At 48.2% G+C, this 21,440-nt stretch overlaps 10 protein-coding genes and 1 non-coding gene across 11 annotated transcripts; 5 read left to right on the top strand and 6 right to left on the bottom strand.

Moving 5' to 3' along the window:
• The first annotated feature begins 746 nt into the window (after window positions 1-746).
• Window positions 747-2,344, top strand: BDW43DRAFT_148309 (C2H2-type zinc finger protein). Its single transcript, XM_032038407.1, has 4 exons — window positions 747-828; window positions 911-1,465; window positions 1,550-2,037; window positions 2,098-2,344. The coding sequence occupies exons 2-4, from the start codon at window positions 987-989 to the stop codon at window positions 2,214-2,216; spliced, it is 1,086 nt and encodes a 361-aa protein (XP_031897848.1). The 5' UTR covers window positions 747-828; window positions 911-986; the 3' UTR covers window positions 2,217-2,344.
• A 94-nt stretch (window positions 2,345-2,438) lies between these two features.
• On the bottom strand, window positions 2,439-3,092 carry BDW43DRAFT_284006 (uncharacterized protein). The gene has a single exon (XM_032042799.1). The coding sequence runs from the start codon at window positions 2,944-2,946 to the stop codon at window positions 2,473-2,475; it is 474 nt and encodes a 157-aa protein (XP_031897847.1). The 5' UTR covers window positions 2,947-3,092; the 3' UTR covers window positions 2,439-2,472.
• Window positions 3,093-3,635: 543 nt separating this feature from the next.
• On the bottom strand, window positions 3,636-6,299 carry BDW43DRAFT_321019 (MDR family MFS transporter; the record flags this gene model as incomplete). The annotated part of the gene is made up of 5 exons (XM_032049232.1): window positions 3,636-3,661; window positions 4,599-4,701; window positions 4,750-5,684; window positions 5,765-5,790; window positions 5,851-6,299. 5 exons carry the CDS (start codon window positions 6,297-6,299, stop codon window positions 3,636-3,638), a joined length of 1,539 nt encoding a protein of 512 aa, XP_031897846.1.
• Window positions 3,970-4,075, bottom strand: BDW43DRAFT_t174. Its single transcript has one exon. It is a non-coding gene; the product is annotated as a tRNA-Ile (tRNA).
• Window positions 6,300-6,992: 693 nt separating the features above from the next.
• On the top strand, window positions 6,993-8,323 carry BDW43DRAFT_321017 (Zn(II)2Cys6 transcription factor domain-containing protein; the record flags this gene model as incomplete). The annotated part of the gene is made up of 2 exons (XM_032049231.1): window positions 6,993-7,061; window positions 7,166-8,323. The coding sequence occupies 2 exons, from the start codon at window positions 6,993-6,995 to the stop codon at window positions 8,273-8,275; spliced, it is 1,179 nt and encodes a 392-aa protein (XP_031897845.1). The 3' UTR covers window positions 8,276-8,323.
• Window positions 8,324-8,652: 329 nt separating this feature from the next.
• Window positions 8,653-10,027, bottom strand: BDW43DRAFT_284002 (alpha/beta hydrolase). The gene is made up of 2 exons (XM_032042798.1): window positions 9,666-10,027; window positions 8,653-9,606 (listed from the first exon to the last, which is right to left on the bottom strand). The coding sequence occupies exons 1-2, from the start codon at window positions 9,921-9,923 to the stop codon at window positions 8,737-8,739; spliced, it is 1,128 nt and encodes a 375-aa protein (XP_031897844.1). The 5' UTR covers window positions 9,924-10,027; the 3' UTR covers window positions 8,653-8,736.
• Window positions 10,028-10,509: 482 nt separating this feature from the next.
• BDW43DRAFT_302093 (uncharacterized protein) lies at window positions 10,510-11,832 on the top strand (the record flags this gene model as incomplete). The annotated part of the gene is made up of 4 exons (XM_032045181.1): window positions 10,510-10,811; window positions 10,885-11,069; window positions 11,231-11,312; window positions 11,406-11,832. The coding sequence occupies 4 exons, from the start codon at window positions 10,510-10,512 to the stop codon at window positions 11,830-11,832; spliced, it is 996 nt and encodes a 331-aa protein (XP_031897843.1).
• Window positions 11,833-13,127: 1,295 nt separating this feature from the next.
• Window positions 13,128-13,898, top strand: BDW43DRAFT_313574 (DUF3455 domain-containing protein; the record flags this gene model as incomplete). The annotated part of the gene is made up of 2 exons (XM_032047639.1): window positions 13,128-13,730; window positions 13,788-13,898. The coding sequence occupies 2 exons, from the start codon at window positions 13,128-13,130 to the stop codon at window positions 13,896-13,898; spliced, it is 714 nt and encodes a 237-aa protein (XP_031897842.1).
• Window positions 13,899-14,025: 127 nt separating this feature from the next.
• BDW43DRAFT_283997 (Ldh family oxidoreductase) lies at window positions 14,026-15,226 on the bottom strand. The gene has a single exon (XM_032042797.1). It carries the CDS (start codon window positions 15,171-15,173, stop codon window positions 14,112-14,114), a length of 1,062 nt encoding a protein of 353 aa, XP_031897841.1. The 5' UTR covers window positions 15,174-15,226; the 3' UTR covers window positions 14,026-14,111.
• A 395-nt stretch (window positions 15,227-15,621) lies between these two features.
• On the bottom strand, window positions 15,622-18,029 carry BDW43DRAFT_283995 (MFS transporter). Its single transcript, XM_032042796.1, has one exon. It carries the CDS (start codon window positions 17,455-17,457, stop codon window positions 15,781-15,783), a length of 1,677 nt encoding a protein of 558 aa, XP_031897840.1. The 5' UTR covers window positions 17,458-18,029; the 3' UTR covers window positions 15,622-15,780.
• A 1,456-nt stretch (window positions 18,030-19,485) lies between these two features.
• On the top strand, window positions 19,486-20,752 carry BDW43DRAFT_148255 (SAP domain-containing protein). The gene has a single exon (XM_032038406.1). It carries the CDS (start codon window positions 19,740-19,742, stop codon window positions 20,646-20,648), a length of 909 nt encoding a protein of 302 aa, XP_031897839.1. The 5' UTR covers window positions 19,486-19,739; the 3' UTR covers window positions 20,649-20,752.
• Window positions 20,753-21,440: the final 688 nt, after the last annotated feature.

Raw genomic sequence — 21,440 nt, 5'->3', positions numbered from 1 at the left:
AAAAAAAAAAAAAAAAAAAAAAAAAAAAAAAAAAAAAAAAAAAAAAAAAAAAAAAAAAAAAAAAAAAAAAAAAAAAAAAAAAAAAAAAAAAAAGAAAAAGGAAAAAACCGAAAGAAAAGAAAAGAAAAATGAAATTCAATGAAAAAATTTCTAAACCAAGGAAAGCCAAAAGAGACCCATCCAAACCTTGAGGGTCACCCGAGGAACTGGTTCCTATTTGGAGATTGAGAAAAGCCCACACTGGCTTTGGGTCTAAAAAAGCAATTAATATTAGTTCCTCATTTTTCTGAATTATAAAAAAAAAGGAAAAGGAAATAAAAAAAATATTATTTGGGTTTTATTTTATTATTATGAATGGTTATTATTTTTTTTTTAACACTGGCGCCGTTTCGAAAGCCTAAGCGGCCCAGAGTAACGATCTGCAACCGTCTCCGGGACGTCGTCAGTGGCACTAAAAGCCCATCACCAACACACGGCAACGACAGGGCTTCCCTTCGTCCCTGCACTCCATCACTCATGCTGCGATCCTGTATTTGCTCATAAGCTTCGCCGATCCCCTTCGGGCCCTTCCCCAGACTGTCTTTCATTCTTCCTATCTGTCGGGTTTCAGGGCCTTTCGATTCCCTCTCTCGCAGTCTCTGTCTCTGGACCTATTTGTTTCCGTCTCCCTCACTATTTACTTCTGCTTCTCCCTTCTTCTACTCCCCTCTTCTACTCCCCGCTGATCGCTCTCAATTGATCTTCATCCTTCTTACTCCCCTTTCTACCAGATCGCACCCCTCGCCGTACCTGTCAATCATACACACGCTCTTACACTTGCCATCTGTGGTACGATCGTCTTGTCCTTGATCGTCCTTGTCATCCACGTTGGTTTGGAGTGCTGAGGGGATATACCTGATCCTCGGCAAAGCCAATCGCAAACACGACCAAAGAACAAACAAGTGCAGGGATAACATCTCGAAAAAAAAAAAACAAATCTATTCTCCATGACGATGGTCATTGAGAACCAGAACCGTCAATACGGCGGGATGGGTTTTGACCATGTTTACCAGCATAACATGCCGCATCACACTACGCCGCAGTTCACCGACCCGTGGACTGCTGCCCACACCACCTCGCATTCGACGCCTCCCGTTTACGCGACTTCTATGGCCTCCAGCCAAATCCTCAACCACCCCAAACAAGAGGAAGTGAGCCGGCCCTCCCCCCTCTCCATGCCCTACTCGAGCATTCCCGTGTCCGCGCCGTCGATGGTTACCGGCAGCAACTATTCGACCACCCCTGCGACAAGCTACCCGGCACCGGAGGTGATGGGTTTGCACCACGATTTGCCTCGCACGTCTTTTGAACAAGCTCCTGCCTACACTACCGCCCCGTCTATGAGCAGTTTCGCACCAGCAAACTATGCGCCACTAAGCTACGGCCCATCTCTGCACCATCAGGACAGTCGCCGGATATCTCATGCGTAAGAATCGCCTCTCCCCAACCACGAACATTTTGCGCATTTTGGAATTTGGAACTGTACGCTTACGATTTTCCTTTTATATAGTGATCCTCGTGCCAGCCAATCGCAGCCTTCTTCGGCCCCTACCTTCGGTGACACCCTCGATGCCAGTCGCGGAATGATCGCGCTCAGCCAGGACCTGACCCCTCGCAACATTTACGGACCTCGCAACACCCGGGGCTCCGCAGATTCATATGGATTCCCTTCAGCACACTCGTCCGGCTCTTCTATTTCTTCTGGTGGTAGTTATCCTTACTACAGCGCCTCTGTCGCATCCGTCGAGTCCTCCGTGACCGACTACAGCTCCACGACTTCTGAGTCCTATGATAACGGCCATCTGTCTCGGACTCTCCCTCGCCCATCCAACCTTTTGACAGGTAGCGCCCCTCCGGGCCCGCAGTCTATGATGAGCCAGTTCAGCTCCAAGATGCCATCCAACACTCAGAAGAAGCACAAGTGCAAGGTGTGCGACAAGCGCTTCACCCGTCCGTCATCTTTGCAGACCCACATGTACAGTCACACTGGCGAAAAACGTAAGTAACTGGCAAATCCGGTGCGTGTTACACAATCGATACTAATGATGTGGGATGTAGCTTTCGCATGTGATGTGGAGGGCTGCGGTCGACACTTTTCCGTTGTTTCCAACCTTCGTCGGCATAAGAAGGTCCACAAGGGCGAAAAAGAAGGCGTCTCGGGCGAGGATGAGGAATAGGCTATTTCCATCCTCTCCCATTCGTTCTACACTTCTTTCTGCCCTTCCCTTGAGCCTTGTCCTGGAGCGACGCAACGAAGAGTCTCGGATTGAGATACTCAACAGTTTGCATTGCGCAACCTACTTTTCTTTCGGATTGGGTATATCCCTTGTACAACAACTTCGATTTTCGTGACTACTCTTCTTTTTACGTCTTCGCGGGCCGCGGAGAATTGATACCCCTTTTTTTTTTTTTTACTTTGTGCTTTTCAGTATATCATGGATTGGCAGGACACGGCACAGGGGCAACGGGGATTTGCAATGATGTCTCTTGATTCCCCACGTTATGACCATAGAGGTACTGGTTGTTTTCCGGATGGTGATTCTTCTTCCTCTCGCTTAGACTAGGGTTTTTGTTTTGATTTTCTTTTCTTTTGCCATGAATCTTCAGATACCAACTGGTTGTGACATGTTTCGAGTTTTTTTCTGCGTTTCCGTGGCATTCCTTGTTTAAGGGGCCCGGGCAATATTCGCAGCGGGCAATCGTTTCATTTTCTTTGTCCTTTTTCTTAGAGTATTTCCTTTCTTTTGCTTTCTCGGGGGGGTAGCTACGATCAGTAGCTAATTGGCTCGGGCTTTTACATATCTGTCCGGTGAAATTGACCATGAAGGAGCTGATACCCGTTGCAATTGAGCGGAGCATATACGGAATGGAATATTGGGGGTTTTTGTTTGGCTTGGATTTCAGCATAGACACGATGTGTCTTTTACGGTCGCTACTACTATACCTTATTGTCTAATACAGATTTGATCTGAAAATCAGGTAGTCTTCATCTCTACATATCTAGATTCATTAGATGTATATCCACACAGATACCCTATACAATTCAATTCAATCAGTCCAATTCAAAATCCAGTTTAAAAGAGAAAGAAACCCGAGCCAACTAAGTCAGAAGATCTACATACCCGAACCCTTGTCCCGGTAGAGCAGATCGTTGTCACGAGCCAGTCAACATACCAACGTCCGATTGAAACACCCTGAGTATGCATAGTCGTTACAAGAGAATGTCACCCACCATGACTGAAAATGAACATCCATATTATAGAATGTATCTGTTCGGATAGGCGTATATCCATAAGGGGTGAAAGGTATAGTCTGTTTGCGTACTGAGGTACTCCTGAATTCTTAAGGTCTGCAATGATTGATATTCCCTACGCTACCTGGTTTACACTGTTAGGAAGTGTTGAAAAGGGAAGAAGGGTGTAGCACAGGTGAGCGTGTCTTTGAATATATTGTACCATGTCTTCTAAAGCTTATGTTAATTTCAGATTCAATCACTTTTTTTGACCGATAGATGACGACAGTTCCTAGAAGATTATTGCTAGGACCTGGGGCCTTCTTTGCTAGGACGTGCGCTTCCGAGTCCCTGATTTTGATATCTACTTATTTGTCAAATTTACTGGCACTGTTTGTTGGAAAAGGTCATATGGAAGGTAAATCGGGAAGGATTATCACTGCTTTTGTATGCAGCCCACTTGGAGAGAGGCTGAGTGAGGTTGAGTGAATGAGTATAGTTGGTGATTTCTAAACGCGCAGTATCATAGAATACTGGTGCTTTAAGCCTAGACTACTGTCTTTGTACCTACCTATCAGATATAGCCAATCGCTCCACTGAAACTAGTACACCAACACAACTAAAAGAAAACAAACGACCTCTTTTTCAAGTAGGATTTTAATCGACGTGCAAAAAACGAAAGAGAAAAAAGAAAGATATGCTCCTTCAGGGAGTCGAACCCTGGACTTCAGCTAGTCGCCATGCAGAGTCCGGAAACCGGAAAACTACATAAGAGCCACGCCATAACCACTAGGCCAAAGGAGCCTTATCTTACCTAGTGGCAAATTTAATATGGTTTATGCTCTTTAAAATAATTATCGGATATGGTATATACTCTGTATTCTGTGCTTCTTGGTGAGGATGGTGGTGTTGTTGGGTTGGGAATTTAGGATTTTTATTACGTGTATACGTATCAGATGTAAGAGTAATTAATACAAATGTATTGGGCTCATATAGGTAGGTATGGGTTTGTTATGAAAGACGTGTATGGAACTTGGTTTGTTGCTTTCGGTTTTTATATAAAAAATAACTGTCAGGGATATGAATTCTGTTTATTTGTTAGCTAGGAGAACGGTATAAATATAATTGTGATGATCTTAGTTCTACCCACTAGTGACATGTTTCTGAGGTTGAAATTGGGGACATCGAGTCTATACAGCGGTTATGGAAGACTCTCAAGTTGCATTTTGGATAGGAATTGCGTCTCATTCAACAGCTACATTCTACCGCAGCTCTGTAGCCTGAAGTATTAAAGAATTATTGGGTGTCTCCTCTGACGAGCGCGCACTCTGGTCAGGCAGCCCCAAAACAGCCGTCTCGTGTTCTTCTGATAGATGATGAGCGCCCACAAAGAGCCCAGCAATAAGACTCACACCCGCAAAGGCAACATACTATAACGCAGTCAGTAAACATCACCCACAAGAAAGGAAACCGCAAACCATAATCCATGTAGTCCGCAACGACTCAAATACCGCCTGCCGGACCACCTTTCTCTGACCCGACGGAAGCGCCCCGATGAGGTGTATGTTGGCCGTGACATTCGCTCCCCCTAGCTGACTAGCGAGCTCTTCACCTAAAGCTTGTACAAGCCTAGGACCTTCGCTAACCATCTGGTTCTGGAATACGACTCCTCCGATAACCACCGAGATGGCCGTCGACATGGTCCTCACAAACCCGATCGTGGCTGTGGCTGCCGCGGTGTTCTTTACGCCGACGATTGCCTGCAGTGCGAGCAGTGGCCCTTCGAAGTTCATACCTACCCCGATTCCAGAGATGATCTGGAATCCGAGGATCTTGCCCCAGGCTGCTGTAACTTCTAGGTTGATGAGAAGGCCGACTCCGAGGGTCAATAGACCAAGGCCGAGCCACATTGGAGGCACGTATTTACCCGTCTTCTGAATAAATAACCCGGTAAGAGCTCCTGAAAGTGAGCAGGCAATAACAAAAGCTAAGAGATAAACCCCGGACATGATCGGGCTGGCGCCGAGTACGGCTTGAAAATAGAGCGGCAGATAGTATGCCTCGCCCATGAAGATGAATCCATGACAGAAACAGACTATGAAAGAAGCAATACCGGATCGATGCCGGAAGAGGACAAGTGGTATCACTGGGTATTTGGTGAGTCTCCACTCGTTCAGCACAAAGAGACTCAGGGCTATGATACTGAAAATGAGTAGGCAGATGACTGTTGCTGAGTCCCAGGGATGTGTGACGCCGCCGAAGTCTAAAGCAAGAAGCAACATTATGCTGCTACCAATTACAAACAATGAGCCTATCCAGTCGACAGCCTTCAGACCGTCCCAAATTGGTGTATGGGGAGTGTCGAGTTTTAGAACTAGCCACAGCAAAAGGAAAGCAAGACCGGTGATTGGTACTAAAGGTAGGGCCATGAATCAGCCAGGGATCTGTGATACATGTTCGCGTTAATAATCGAAGAGTCAAGGAGTAGCATACGGTTGATCCAAAAGCACCACCGCCAACTGTTATGTATCCGGTGGTTCAGCACATGAAGTGTCTAATTGAATAAGGGTGGTACTCACGTCGCTTTCTCAGATAGCACACCCCCTAGAATAGGTCCAATTCCACTGGCCAAAGCCCAAACCACGGATAGAATACCGAAATACAAGCCACGATCTCTGAGCGAGAATAAGTCACAAATGCTAATATTGACCAAGGTGGTCAAGCCTGCAGCACCTAGACCCTGTATGACACGGCCGAACAGAAACTCAGGCATCGTGTCTCCTACAGAACATATCAGACTGCCCGCAAAGAAAATTGCATTGCCACATAGTAGCAGCGGCTTCCTTCCCCAGATGTCAGACAGTTTGCCCCACGACGGGACAGAAGCTGTGTTGGCTAGTATGTAAGCACTGCCAATCCAGGTATATCCCGAGGCAGAGTGGAAATGACCTGCAATAGAGGGCATAGATGTAGTGACTATTGTGGCGTCTAAAGCAGCCACAAAAGTTCCGGCGCAAAGACACGACATGATGATCGAGATCTGAAGGAGACTGCGACTAGGAGTAGTTGCGGCAGCTTGAGGCTCGCTTGCAGCTCTTGACTCGAGCTGGTGATTTTCTGTAGTCATGACTAGTCTTAGTGTTCTCCTAGAACGCTTCCAGATTTCTAAGGGGTTTATTGTCGCGAGGTCATTGATATACAAGAATGGCCGTGAACTTCTCTCAGCTCCTTGAACTTGCTGAGATGAACTATAAGCGGGACGGTCACCGATACGATTTTTGGGAGGCTCTGGTCTGGTTTCCGGGCTGAAAGTTTCGGAGTGAGGTAAAAGCCAATTTGTGCGTATGATAAAAATTAAAGTAAGATATATGCATTGGAAGGTGATCTTCGTTTTGCGTCGTCTAATCAAGGAACCAGATTCGTTGTCGTTGTCGTTGTCGTTGTCGTCGTCGTTTTCGTGTTCGTTCCCGTTCCCGTTTTCGGGTCGCCCCCAACATCTTGCCGATGCTCTGCTTTGCGACATTTACATCGACCAGACTCACGTCAGCTTGTCGCTCTCTAGAAAAGAATCGTGGAGTGTGCTTCATTAAACGTGCTCTAGGTATTCTATATATGCGAGTATAACCGGGGAGACCAGGCCCTTGAACGTGGTCTATGATCTCTGGGCTGCACAGGGCAATGTTGTCAGGGTTAGAGTAAACTTCAGGTTGTCCCAAGAAAGATGGCACCTCGACGGTCGCACAAAAAGTCGCGGAATGGTTGCGATCAGTGCAAAGAGCGGAGAGTCAAGGTAAGATCTACATCCAGATGGAGCCTTTAATATCCACGCTGGATCCAAGACAGATCAGTGGGTCCAATGAATCCTGAATCAATACCCTAACCTGTTCGAATTAGTGCGACGAGAAACATCCAGTATGCTCCAATTGCACTGCTCGAGAGCTCATTTGCACCTACTTGAGGATCCCCCAAGCTTCGGTGCCGAGTCGCACTGCTCATGCAGTGACCGATCACTCCCCAGACCCACTGCCACCCCCTGGACGAGCACAGTCAAGGAGCTATGGTGAGCAACCTATCAGCCCTGTGGATCTAACAGAGCCAAGGTTTGGCGTCCGGGATCTCGAACTGATGCACAGGTACTCCATCGAGACCTACCGTTCTTTATGTGGAGACCAGTCCGACACGCACGACTGGCAGGTCCTCGTCCCGCAACAAGCATCCAGTCATACTTTCCTGCTTCATGGAATTCTTGCATTAGCAGCATTGCACACCGCAGCCACTGCCATTGAGCCCAATCGCGTGCTGTCTTATCTTGACACCGCGCTTCAATACCATAACATGTCTTTCACTCCTTTTCGACAAGCACTGGAGACTCTCACTCCCCTTAACTGCGATGCAGTCGTCGCCCACTCCGCAATAATAACCATTATCGGCATCGCCTTACCACGCCTCAACGCACAGTACAGAGGCGAATGCTCCAGCATGGTCGAAAATATAGTCACTATGTTCGAGCTACTCCAAGGTTCGACCAAGATCTCCCGTCTCAGTCGACCATGGCTAAAGGCCAGTATGCTCTCAAACCACGATTTCTGGCAGATGGAGTCTGGGGAGTTAGGATCCGGGGAAGCCGAGGCTATCGCGCATCTAAAACATTTGAATGACCGCATCGGCAATGCGGATGATGGGAATTGTCGCGCTAACGGTGAGGCGGTCGATTTGTTACGGTCTTGTTTTGCGAAGTTTGCTCGTTCGCCTCATCCTGTTGCTATTCTTGCCTGGTTGCTCTATGTAAACAAAGAGTTTATTGATGGGTTGCGAGTACGCCGGCCAGTTCCGTTGCTTGTCTTAATGCATTGGGGCGTTCTGTTGAATGAGCTCGGGAGTCATTTTTGGTGGGCGGAGGGTTGCGGTAAAGACTTAGTGGCTGAGTTGTTGGCTGAGATTAAGAGTGAAAATCCTGTGTGGGAGCGGGCTTTGGAATGGCCACGACAGGCGATAGGGCTATGAAGATTAAATATTTTGTTATCCAAATGGTAGGATGAATACCAACTTGGTCGGACGTTGTCGCCTTTGTATACGTATGAACGGGAATGTCGGATTTGGTCAAATTTAGAAAAAACTCTCATAGGTTCATAGAAGCTGTAGAGATGGTGGATGCTTAATCGAATGAGTATCTGAATTACAGACAACAAATATGGCTCCATATGGTTCTTTATCAGGTAATCTGTTGCCTGAGGCCAGTAGATCTGACAGAAGACGCCCCATTTCCTTACTGAATCTTGTGTGATATTGTATGTATGCATGCATGGCATGCATGTATGTATGTACATATTTCGATGTATTACTTAAAAAAAAGAATTATAATACATAATTATACTGTGGACTGTACTTGAGCTAGCCCGGTGAAACCTTGAATATCGCTATCCAATGTAACCACATAACAGTTTTCGAGACACCCCATCCCCCAACTACTGACGTTCAATCCACTTCTGAATGACCTCCGCGACCTGGTCACTGTTCTTCTCCAGGAACACCATGTGGCCGTTACCGTGGATGCCAATCTCACCCAGCTGCAGATGCTCTGTGGACACGCCAGCCTGGCGCAAGAACTTGACTGTGCACCAGTCGTAAGGAGCATGGTAGGAAGACTCAGTGGTCAAGACCATAGTAGGCACCTTCTGCAGGTTGACCAACTTGCGGGGGGCGGGAGAGTCGGCCTGAATGACGCAAGGTGACCGAGAAGTGGAGTTGCTGGGGATGACCTGGCGCACGAGGTCCTTCTCGGGATCGGAAACGGCGGGCTCAAAGGTCAGAGGAATGTCCGTGAGACCGTATGGCCGGGAGGACGTGTTGGAGAAGACAGCCTCCTGGAAGGGCGGGCCAGTAGGCTCTAAAGATACGATGGCGTGGACGAGATCCGGGCGCACATCGGTGATGACCCAGGGCATGAGACCACCCTGGGAGTGGGAGAGGAGGACCACGGGGCGACCGATAAGGTCCAGCAATGCTGCACCTGCCTCCTGCACTGTGTGCTGCTGGCCGGTGCCAGATCCGAAGAACTCCACGGTGGAGGCATAGTAGGTGTCGAAGACCTTGTCACCCATCACACCAGTGCCGTTCCACTGGGTGTGCAGCGCGGCCTGAGGCCAGAGCATGTATTTCTTGGCAGCGGTGAAACGCTGCTGCAGGATCTCAGCACTGTAGGTCTTCATGGTGCCATTGCTTGGGTTCCAGGGGCTGCGGCCACGGAATGTCTGGTCGATGAGGTAGCATTCATAACCCTGAGAGAGGAAGTAGGAGGCCCAGCCCCTTCCACCGTCGGGCTTGTTCAGCCAATTCTGTCGGGGCCAGAGTTAGTCAAGCCTTTTCTTCTTGCGAGCAGCATTTTGGAACTTACTGTTCCGGTTTGTGCTTGGCCATGGATAAACACAATAGGATGCTCCTTGGTGACACCTTGGGTCGGAGTGAGCTTCTCCACGTACATCTGATCAGTGAAGATATGTCCACCCGAGCTATCCTGCACGTACTGGCCTCCAACGTACAGATAGTTGCGGTGATAGGCTACCTCAGCGCTGGAAACGACCGGAGTGTGCGCCGCGGCGTTGGCGCCGGTAATTGAGATCAAGATCCCTGTCACGACGCTACTAATTCGCATCTTGGCTGCTTCTGGAAGTTACAAATTGCAGGGGTATAACAAAAAAAAAAAATTCAAAACAAAGTTGGGAACTTAAAAGGGACGACGGAGGATCTTCGGGCGAGTACTATCAGTCCATGGTGCGATGGTGGAGTCTTCGTGTTGGAAGTGAGACAACGGTTCCATCCGTTATACTATGACAGGTAAAGATTGACTTGGCTCAATAACTACTAAGTATCGATTACTGCCTTTCGGTGGGTCCGGGTATGTAAGCCATAAAACTCTCGGTATATTAATTGTACTCCGATTTTAATATGATTCGTTTAGGGTTGCCAACAGGCGGATACAAAACTTCCCTATTCGTAACGGCGTTCGTGATCGTGAGGAACAGTGTTCGACTAACACAGCTAGCAGGCCCTAAGGATTATTAATTGTTCGTAATGAGAACCTTAAGACTTGGTCCCTGCACAGGGGAGGGAGTAAAAATGTTCCAAAGAACCGAGGACGCGCGGGACTTGAGATCTGTTAATATAGGATCGCACCATGGGCATGAGATTTCGATCGGATCTCACACGGACGACATGATGCCATAGTGACATGAATCACCATGGACGATGCGACGCTGATTTCACTATGGGTTTTCACATGGTGCACGGTCGGGTTGATCTCGATGCGCCTGGTGATGCGGAAAATTCGAGGGAAATCCTTCGTCTTGGGAGATTACCTGTCGATCGCTGCGATTCTCTGTGCATTGATCCGGCTTGCACTCGTCCATGTCATGATAATCTGGGGGACGAATAACATGCCCCCTAAAATTCGACATTCGCATCATTTCACCTCCCAAGAGATCTACCGTCGAGAAACTGCGAGCAAGTTCGCTCTGGTTAACCGAGTCTTCTACAACACATAGTATGCACGGCCGTCTCACTCTCTCTCCATACCCCTTTCGAGGGGAAGGCAATAGCTGACTCCCCCATCTCAGTCTCTGGCTCCAGAAGCTGATATTACTCGACACGTACCGTCACTTGCTCCGTAACCTCAGCTGGGAACGCATTACCTTGAGTTCATATCTCTTCGTTTTTGCGGCCACCTATGTTGCAGTCCAGATTGTGACCTTTACGGAATGTGACCCCTTCAACCATTACTGGAGGGTGCTGCCAGACCCTGGTGCGTGCGGCTCTTTCTTCGACGCCTTAGATCCTCCACTAATCGATACGGAAAGGAATTTGCTCTCAAGCACAGTTGCAGTTGATTGTTCTAGGTAAGTAATACACTGAATTAGATGTTCCGCTAGCGTGGAGATGAGTTAACAGATTGGTGTGTGATAGGCGTTCTGAACATCATTACAGATTTCATGTTGATCGTGTTGCCAGTTCCACTGTTGATTAAAGTGAAACGACCTTTTATGGAGTAAGAGCACCTTATAGCCACATCGAGCACTCTCAGGCATTTAGAGTATACTTTTGTTAGTTTCAGCTACTGACCATGGCATTCATGTATCAGGAAACTACAACTCGCGGCTCTTTTTGCCGTCGGCTTTTTCATCGTCGTGATCACCATCATTCGCCTTCCCCAAAATGCCCAACACTCCACGGCACAAGTGAATCGCACCACTTGGGCCTCGGTGGAGCTTTTTGCCGCGGCTATTGTGGCTAATGCTCCCGTCCTGTACGGATTCTGGAGAGGAGAGCGAGAAGCATCTCGATCGAGAACAACTGAGGGAACAACTAGGCAACAGTCCTCATTAGGACGCGGTGGAACGGTCTCACGAGACCGGGAATTGGAGATGCAGCCGTTGCCAGGAGGCCACGTCCGACGGACCTCCATGCTGGGTTCTAAGCGGATATCACGGCCCATGCACGGCTACACCGAAATCGACGAGGGCAGTAGTGGTCATCTGGTCAAAGAAACTAAAGGTGGCGAAGTATAAAATAGGCCCGTCTGCTGCAAAACCACCGGCCATTGAGATAGTACTCTATGCGGTCGAATGTTTGCAGCGTATGGGCAGCACATGCCATCAACTAATAATACAAGATACCAGCCCAATAAATGATATTGATACCCATACAATGATGAAACCCTAGGGCAGATACTCTAGAATATCCTCTAATAATACATTGACAGGAACTAATCATTGAAACATATAATGCCGCAGCCTGGTCTGACGATACATAGTACCTGCTTTGAAACGTCTTGGTATGCAGGTCAACGATAGAAGTGGCTCATTGGCTTATACTGTGCATCGCTGATGATGCCATAAATAGAGCGTGACTTGTTAGGAAACTCTTGTGGTTGTACATGCACGGGTGGTCGATTGCTTATTGGTCTGTGAGATGAATTATGTTCTATCGGACAATGTCAACCACCCTCCGTTCACTTACGATGGCACAGTTGTTCTCCCTTGCAATCTGAATCTACTGTGTAGAAGGTAATTGATTAAATTATTATCTGTAGGCATGGCACGTGTCCATGTACAGCGCTTAATCACCACATGCCGTTGGCTATAATGATCTCTTCGATTCTCCCAAATGTCTCAGCTTCTAGTCTTGACTATTTTTATTGCGCCCCCTTGAATGACCTTGCGGTGAATAATCATTACTGATTTCATTGGCGAGTCATAGTACTCTTAAAGTTTCGTGTACTTCTGTATATTTTGGTGAATCGTACATAAGAGGACGCAGCGGCTAAATATGCTACCGACTCCTTCATACCTGCAATGTAGACCTCAGGATTTCTCTTGGAGAGCCCTTGAGAAGTCGAAGGATCGAATTAGAGGGTGCAACGCCGCACGAAAAGTTAGGAATAATGCCCGTCTTCCTCTAGCAACTGTAGCAGATGCCTCATCTGTACATTGGCCGAAGGATTTCGGACTTGGTGGTTTATTAGTGAATAAGAGCTTTTATAAGGAAGCAGTGTACAGACCCAACAGGCTTGCAGTCCCTCTTATGGAAGACTGTTCTCGCTGCAGTACTTCCAAAGTCAAAGAGCCGCCAAGGCACAACCCGTGAGCTTGTCATTCACTTTGGGTACTCAGTAGGGAACTGAGATGAGTAGTGAGCCTTATGGAAATTGAACTTTAGTTTATATAGTAGGATAATATAGAGCATGAGTGTAGCTCCTGCCATGCCAGTCTCCTCCACTTCCCCCACTCCATCACCTCCTATAAGCACTAAACCCTGGCATTTACTTCTTCCACGCTCCACATCAACTGATCTCTAGGTTAGTATGTTGTTCCTCAATGTGCTTTTATTTTACCTCGCCATACTTCGTGCAGACGCAGCTTTCCTGCCTGATCTCGTCTCCACGTTCGCCAAAATCTCCCTCTCCCTTGACAACTCCCACCTCACCAATTGCTCTCTCGCCGGAACACCCCGCCCACCTTTCAAATCCCTCCCTCCTCCCAGTCCAGGTTTGCATCTCAAGTACGTGACAATGGGCCGGGGAACACAAAACTACACTTGCCAGGAAGACTCCAACACCACAGCGCCTAGGCCAGTGGGCGCTGTTGCAACGTTGATCGATGTTTCTTGTCTTGCCGCCTATAGTATGGAGCTTCTCCACCATTTCACCCCTATTATGAGGGCGATACATAGCGAGACCCTTCCTTTCCTCGCCCTGCTGAGCGGCCAGATCTCTGCACCCGACAATAAGTTCATCTTGGGGAGTCACGACTTTGATGGGGCCGGCATGCCAGTTTTTGATCTACGACTTACGGGCGGTAGTGACTGGATGGCCTCCAGAAAGAATGCGAGTGCTTCGGCCTCCGGAGACAACGTTGTCAACGTGCCTTGGTTGAAGCTCACCTCGGTGGATGGTACTGGTATTAATGTAAGACCTTTATGATATGTGTTTTGTTTGCACATTAGTACTGACTAGTCCCTTTAGGAAGTTTATCGCTTGCATACTGTGGGAGGACAACCTCCAACCAATTGCCATCGGCGTAAGGGTACATTTCAGGTTGAATATGCGGCCGAGTATTGGTTCTATGGTCCTTAAATTGCTGCAGGCTTCTTTTGCCTCATATGTTCCATGTTGAAATTGTTTCTAGGCGTGTGGTTCTTTGAGCTATAAGTCATTCCTTTTCTGCCACTGTATGCTGCTACTATTGCCATAGCTCAATATTCGAGCAGGTGCAACGGTAAGATGTTAGAAAAGATGATTTTGCTGTTGCGGTCATTAAGATATCCATGATAGCTACTCAAACTCAACTTATGGAACAATAAGGTGCTCGACTCCAACCTTGTCTGCCTCCCTATTCAAAGCATCAATCTCAGCCTGAACGAAAGGAATGCCTGTCTCCAACCTCTCCTCATGCGTAATCTGTTCAATCTCTCCAGGGTAGTAAACGCGATCCACCCCAGCCATCTTCTCCGACCCAACAACCCTCCGATAAAGATAGTCCATGCGCTCCTTAAAATCCTCCAACCCCATAAACAAATCTGGCTTAATAGCCACCAAAAAATGGCCCACATCCGCCGGCTTCGAAGGATCATAAGGCCCAGTAACATGACCCGCAAACGCCGACCCAGACAACACCCCAGAAAACACATCCATCATAACCGCCAATGCCGACCCCTTCGGACCCCCCATAGGCAACATAACGCCCTCCAGCGCGCGATTCGGATCCTCCGTAGGCCTCCCCTCCGCATCCAACGCCCAGTCCGCCGGAATCTTCTCCCCCCGCCGTGCAGCCTTATAAATCTTGCCCCGCGCCGCAATCGACGGCGCCATATCCAGGATAAACGGCTTCTCCCGTCCAGCAGGCGCTCCGCACGCCAAAGGCGAAACCCCCATCAACTTCTCCCGTCCCCCCCAAACCGGCAACGCCGGCGACGAATTCGTAAACACGAGGCTCATCATGCCCGCCTCCAACGCCTGCTGCACCACCCACGCCGCCATCCCAAAATGATTCGAGTGCTTCACCGATACAAACCCTATCCCGAACTCGCGGGCCATCTCAATCGCCCGCGCCATCCCCATGTGCGCGGCGACGAACCCGAACCCGTTCGCCCCGTCTACCTGCGCCACGACCGGTGTGATCTGCTTCAGGCTGGGGTTTGCTTTGGCATCAAGGACGCCCTGCCGGATCCGTTCCATGTACGACGGGATCCGATTTATACCGTGCGTGTCCACCCCACGGAGGTCAGCTTGAATGAGGCATTTGCTGATGATTTCGGCGTTTTGTTCCGGGACGCCGTTTGCTGTGAGGATTTTGGTGGTGAAAGTTTGGGCGTTCGTGGCGCTGATGTGGTGTTTTTCGGTTTGGGACATTTTGGGGGATGCTTTTTATATGCTTGTATTGGAGACTTCTTGAAGAAACAATTTTCGATTGGATTCAATTGGATTGGGGGTTGGATTAGGGTGGGTGTCGTTGTCACGTTTATATAGTCTTGACTTTTGGTTAGCGGGTGTTCCGCTTCGGATCTTCCCCGCGTCTTCTCTCTTTCGTGCGGATCCGGTCCGAGATGTTGGGGTTCGGCTTCGGTGGGTATCCGCTGGGACGGGTTCGTCTGTAGGTACGGAGGGATGTTTAGTTTTAATACCGGGGGCGGGTATTGGATTTGGTGATAGGGTGATTATGTATAAGTTGGATATATAATATTTGGCATTGTGAATTTATATGTAATTTATAGTATGTGGAAACTTCGCGGACGATTTATAAAAAGGGGGAACCAACCGTACTAGGCTGTCTGCAATCAATTATTCATTTTTACATTAAGTTCCAAGGAAGCCCAATAAGTGTGTTGCAGTGTCTATTAATCAACGCAATCTAAGCTCGCTCTTATAAGAAATAACTCTATAGTACTCGTTATCCACATGTATGCACATTTTTGATCCACCTGCACTATTTACAACCGTCCCAAGAGGCCAGCTCTTGTCAACGAGATTCAACTATCCATTTTGTCTCTGGACCCGATTTTTCATTCGCCTGGGCTGCTGGTGGCTTCGCGTCTGTGCTGGCCGTGTTTGTCGCATTCTCTTGCAGCTTCTGCATATAATGGAACGATTCAGCGGAGTATTTGCACCGCTTACGAATAGCCGCTCCGTAGCGATAAAAGAGGAAAGGTGCGGGCATGCACAGCAGCGATAGGAACGCAGGGATAGACGGTCCCCAGTGGATACCGACACCCTCATATATATACTTCGTGATAAGAGGGAAGACGGCGCCGAAGATAGACCGCAATATGGCGTTGGCGGCTAGTACAGACGCCGCATAGATGGTGTACGAGTCGATCAAATAGTTCATGACGCCGAGATAGATGAGGATGACGCCGAAGCCGAACGGCGCTGTGCCGATAATACTCACGACCCAGTGGATCGAGGGGTAGTCTGTCCAGGCGAACCAGAACTGGCCGATTGGGATGGCTACAGCCCCGACCATGCATTGGAGGAGTCGGACCTCTGGTGGTGCGAAGCCGCCGAGTCGGTCTTGTATTTTTATGAAGTGCGTATTGGCGGGGACAGTAAAGATGATACCTATGATCATGCCAATCATGATCCCGAGGAAGGCGAGGCCGCCGACGCCGGGGTTCCAACCACGTCCCTGCTCATATACAATTGGGAATCCGGCGAAGAACATATAGAGTGTGCCATAGATGATGGCGATGTAGACGGCGAAGAGGAGGACAATAGGCTCTGTGAAAAGCAATGCCAATGGCCTGGAGAGTGATCTCCGAAGTAGAGTGTCTAACGACATTTTTCCTTTATCGAGCTCGATTTTGCTGCGGTAGACCTTGCCTGTGACGTGGGACAGGCGATCAGCGCGTTGCCGGAGTAGCAGAGGTGCATAAGTTTCCGGAACTGCCAGTGCCATCATGAGCCACACGAGACCTCCAGAGGCAGCAAGAAGACCTTCCACCCATCTCCAGCCAGCGTTCATGCTCAAGAACCCGCCTATAATCGGACCCAGGGCAGGCCCCAAGAATGGGGCTGCAGCATACAAACTAAGTGCCAGACCACGCTGCCGGGCCGAGAACATATCGGAGATCGTACCTCCAGCATTTGTTAACGGCGCCGATCCGAATGCACCTGAGAAGAAGCGCAGGATGATTAAGGTCCAAATATTCTGAGCACCAGCACAGCCGGCTGAAAACGCAGCCATAACTAAGAAGCTGATGAAGAAGGGTCTTTGGCGCCCGAAAACCTCACTGATGGGAGCCCATAATAGGGGGCCCACGGCAAAACCCAGAACAAACAGTGACAATCCTAGGGTAGCTACCTCCGTGCTGACCTCGAAATACGTAACGATATCTCCAACACTGCCACTGTATGTAGAAGACGTCAATGCGACAACCATTGTTGAGAAGGCGACGACGAGTGTGAGGGTTAGTTTCCTAGCAAAACTGAATAACTGAGGATTTCGGGGGTCGTTTGGAATCCAGGACACGACATAGGGATCCTCCTCTGTTCCTGAGCCGGGGTAGTCGAAATGGAGGACATCCTGCGTGACAGCACCTTGATCGATGAGCATGCGGAAGTAGGGAATCTTACTTTGGTAAACCCCGATCGGGTGAACGTTCCCATTGAGTTTGTTTTCTAAATCACCGGCTGTCATTTTGTATATATATCTCAAGAATCATTCATTCAAAAGCTATTATTTTGATCAATTCATGCGGCTGTCAAGGGCATCCCGGTGAAGGAGACGAACAGAGGTTAAGCAAAGCTATAAAATTGGAAAGGAAGTTCTACATTGATAACAAATGGCATGTAGAGATATAGGTTTCCATTGATGACAAGTAAGTGAGGAAATTTCAAGCAGGTTACATTTTCAGCGAACGCAGGAAGTCCCTAATATTAGTAGTAGCACGTTATCAATGTGATAGGCGAAGAGAAAAAGAAGAGAGAAAAAAATTTACAAGCTGAACCGAAATGAACTTGCGTGATGACCCACATTACAAGGTATGGCCCAGCACATCCCTTCCTGCAAAGAGTTACTAGTTGGATACCCGAATCCGAACTATATGGATGCAAAGACTCAACGCTCAATGGAAAGATCCTTCTCCTGACCTCCCTTCCGAACACTCTTTCCAAGATGCCTTCGACTACCTACCTTCTACCCATCACGACAGTCAAGGGAAGTGGAGCAAAAAAAGGCTTGCTTTGAACGTCAGATTAAATTATCGATATCGGGTAACCGGCACGTGGGTCGCTCGGAAACTCTTCCAGGGACTTGCCGAGTTCAACATCGTTCCAATGAGATTCGAGGTAATTACCGATTTGGACCTGTGATCATGGGTCTATCGTGTAAAGATATAATTACATGTCGCTTCGATTATCGTACTCAAGTTGCCGCGGTAGATATGCGCACATTATGCAAGGTCAGCCCCAGAAGTAACGATCATTGCTTCTAGAAAACCAAGCAAATATTATACGGATATTCAGGTGGTTTTGTTTTGAAATAAGACCTACTCCTCTCCCCTATTTGCTATGGTGTATCTGTGGCGCTATAAACCACCTGCTATCAGTGCCCTTGTTACCTAGCAGGGTGTTCTAGAATTATGTGGTTGTGGTTTTAGGATCTGCATAATGCTAAGTGCTACTGATTAGAAATAGTCCACATACACCCCTCAGAAGTCAGCCTCACTGATAAAAACCCAGGGTCTAATGTGTATGTTGGTATTCACACTAGCAAGTGTGCTCCGATCTTTAGATATTGAAAACTAACTGTCGATTAACAGTCCAATGAAATTGCGACTTGCGAGTCCAATACCCCGACAGAGATAAGGGGGTCTAATTTCCAAAGATCGACTCATATCCTTGCAAAGTCCTACGAAATTAACGTGCGAACTGAAGAAATGGCGAATAGGCCTTGAATATCCTGGTATATATGTTTTAAAGGCTTGCATTCTTCTGACCGAATGCCATTCATTGCGAGCGATATCGTAAATAAATATATATAGTCATCCATAGTCAAAGTGATTTGACCGCATATCATGTCATACAGGATTAAGCTCTTAACGAAATGATGACAATTGTAAAGTATCCACCACAGCAAGCAAAGTTTCACTTCATATTTGTGTTCTGACGTACTCTGGACACATTCGCTGTTAAAGGACCTAGCCTTGCACAAGCAAAGCACTTATATCATATGACTATATGGCGAGGTGGCGCAGTGCATGCAGTGCAGAGTTGCCACAGCCACACTTCCCTTGCCATGTCATCTACTTTCTGTTCCTCAGCTATCGACTGTCCGATGCTCTAATAAGCTCAAACTTCATACCCGGAAGTTTCGCCTCAAACGCTATCTTTCAAAAAACCAAGTTCATTGTAGTGTGCTGTCCAATGACTACACCGCTAAATTGGTGACCTGTTGTTATTGGAAGCCATGAGTGGATTTGAGGTTTGGGAATTCCATCCAAGGGACGCTGCCACCAACAGGGATTAACAGATTCTTGTGCAGCCCTATTGCTCCTTTGTTTAGTAACGTTGTATGACCATGGTAGATCAGTCAGCTTCGAAGCTCATTGTCTTGAGGGAATAAACCGGAAATGGCCACCCTGTTGACATCCTCCAATACTCACGTGACTATATCGCCCGATCGGGAGGTCAGCCGCAGATAGGTCAGGTGTCAGGAAGTGCGCGTCAACGCGACAACGTTTGACCTCGACCTCGTCATCCGGCTACACTATCCATTAAAAATTTTCAAGCCCTATTCGAATCAACGTTTTCACTTGTCGCATGGTTTCATGACTGTTGACGAATAAAATATTTTCTTTTCAAACCTGCGCTGGACCCGCGCCATCCGCTCATACCCTCCATCGCCAGTGGCTACTGTGCTCAACGAATCGCCGCTCTCCTTCCACCGTTATCGACCATTGACAACCCATTTCATCAGAAATGGCCACCGACTACAGCAAGAAGACCAATGCCGAGCTAGTGGAGATCCTTAAGTCTCGCTCACTCCCACATACCGGTAAGAAGGCGGAAATGGTTGCGCGTCTTCAGGAGGATGACAACAAGACCCAATCGGCTGCGCCTGCCGCGAAAACCGATAACGCAGAGGACGTTATCGATTGGGAGGATGACGACGTTCCTGCCGCAGAAAAGCCTTCTACGGAGGCTGGTGCTGCTGCTATCGCTGCTGGGGGCCAGGGCGCCGTGTCTAACCCGACTGCGGTTCCAAACCAGCAGCAAGACACCGACCCTGCTACTACGGACGATCTTAAGGTAGAATCTCAAGGGGCAACTGCCTCAGACGTGCAAGAGGGACAGAAGACAGCCACCGCGGAGGCACCTGAGACAGCAGAAACTGCCCAGGCTGAGGAGAAGCCGGCGCCGAACTACTCAATCGGCCTCTCTGTCACCGACATGGAGGAGGAATTGAAGAAGCGCAAGGCACGCGCGGAGAAATTCGGCATCACGGAGGACTCGAAGGCTGCCATCGAAGAGGCAGAGAGGAAACTGGAGAGGGCTAAACGCTTTGGTGCTGCCCCTGAGGAGGAGACGGTTACCGCCGGAGTTAGCAAGTTGGACCAGGCACTTCCCACCGAGAAGGCCCGTAAGAGGGGTCGCGGCGAGAATGACCAAGGCAGGCGTGGAGGCAAAAGACGTGATTTCGGCGGGAGGAACAAAAACCAAAACCAAAACCAGAATCAGAATCAGAATCAGAACCGGCGACGGGGCCAGGGTAGCCGTAACCAAGGTCATAACCAGCGAGGAAATGAGAAGAGCACCAGTAGTGGCTTAAGTGAGAAGGATAAGCTTGCTCTGGAGGCCAGGAAGAAGCGATTTGGGACTGCTGCGTGATTACATCCATGTTTCATTACAACTTCTATTCGTCATTTATTTAAACTGGTTCAATATCATAGGCGTTTTTGAGGGAATCATTATTGTGGCATCTTTCAAGGGATTTTTCTTTTTTCCTTATTTTTTTTTCTTGGGGAAAAGGTCGCCAGTTATGTGGGGAAACCTTCCATATTCAACAGTAATACGAAGCACTTGTACTACGAGCGTGTTAGCAGGCAAATCTCGTAAGGTAACCATGAACTGCTTGGCAGTAAACTAAACCAAACCCATCAGCATGTATTGTAATTTTGAAATTTCTGAATTTGGGACATGGGCCGGCCAGCGTCACAAAGGTAGGTAGTAGCTTATCGGTATGTTTTCTTTTTCTTTCCCTTTTCTTCCCTTGCATGCAACATGTCGTCCGACATGAGAAAAATGAGAGGGGGAAAAAAAAAGAGGGTCAGTGTCAGACTCGTGGAAGTGGCGGAATACACGAATCAGCTGAAAAGTGCAGGAAGTATTCCGTTCCTGCAGCACACCAGCGCCCACTTCGCTCGGAATAGTATCTTGAATAGTAATTTCCTGATCAGATCTGATCGACAAATCGCCAACTGCACTGGACGATCGCTATTGCAGGAGGACAGAAGTACTGGTCTGATCTTTACTTCAACTACGCTCTTAGCTTATTTGGAATGCTCATATCATCTCTCTTCTCTGAAACCAGCCCGGACTGACCAACAGGTCGAGATTTCTAAGTAGTTGGATGATTGGTATTGGTCACATTTGTCTAGACTCCGAGACATGCTGCGGCAC

The sequence above is a fragment of the Aspergillus alliaceus genome, assembly GCF_009176365.1.
Source record: "Aspergillus alliaceus strain CBS 536.65 unplaced genomic scaffold BDW43scaffold_38, whole genome shotgun sequence".
Taxonomy (NCBI): Eukaryota; Fungi; Ascomycota; class Eurotiomycetes; order Eurotiales; family Aspergillaceae; genus Aspergillus; species Aspergillus alliaceus.
This window is presented reverse-complemented; position numbering and strand designations above follow the sequence as displayed.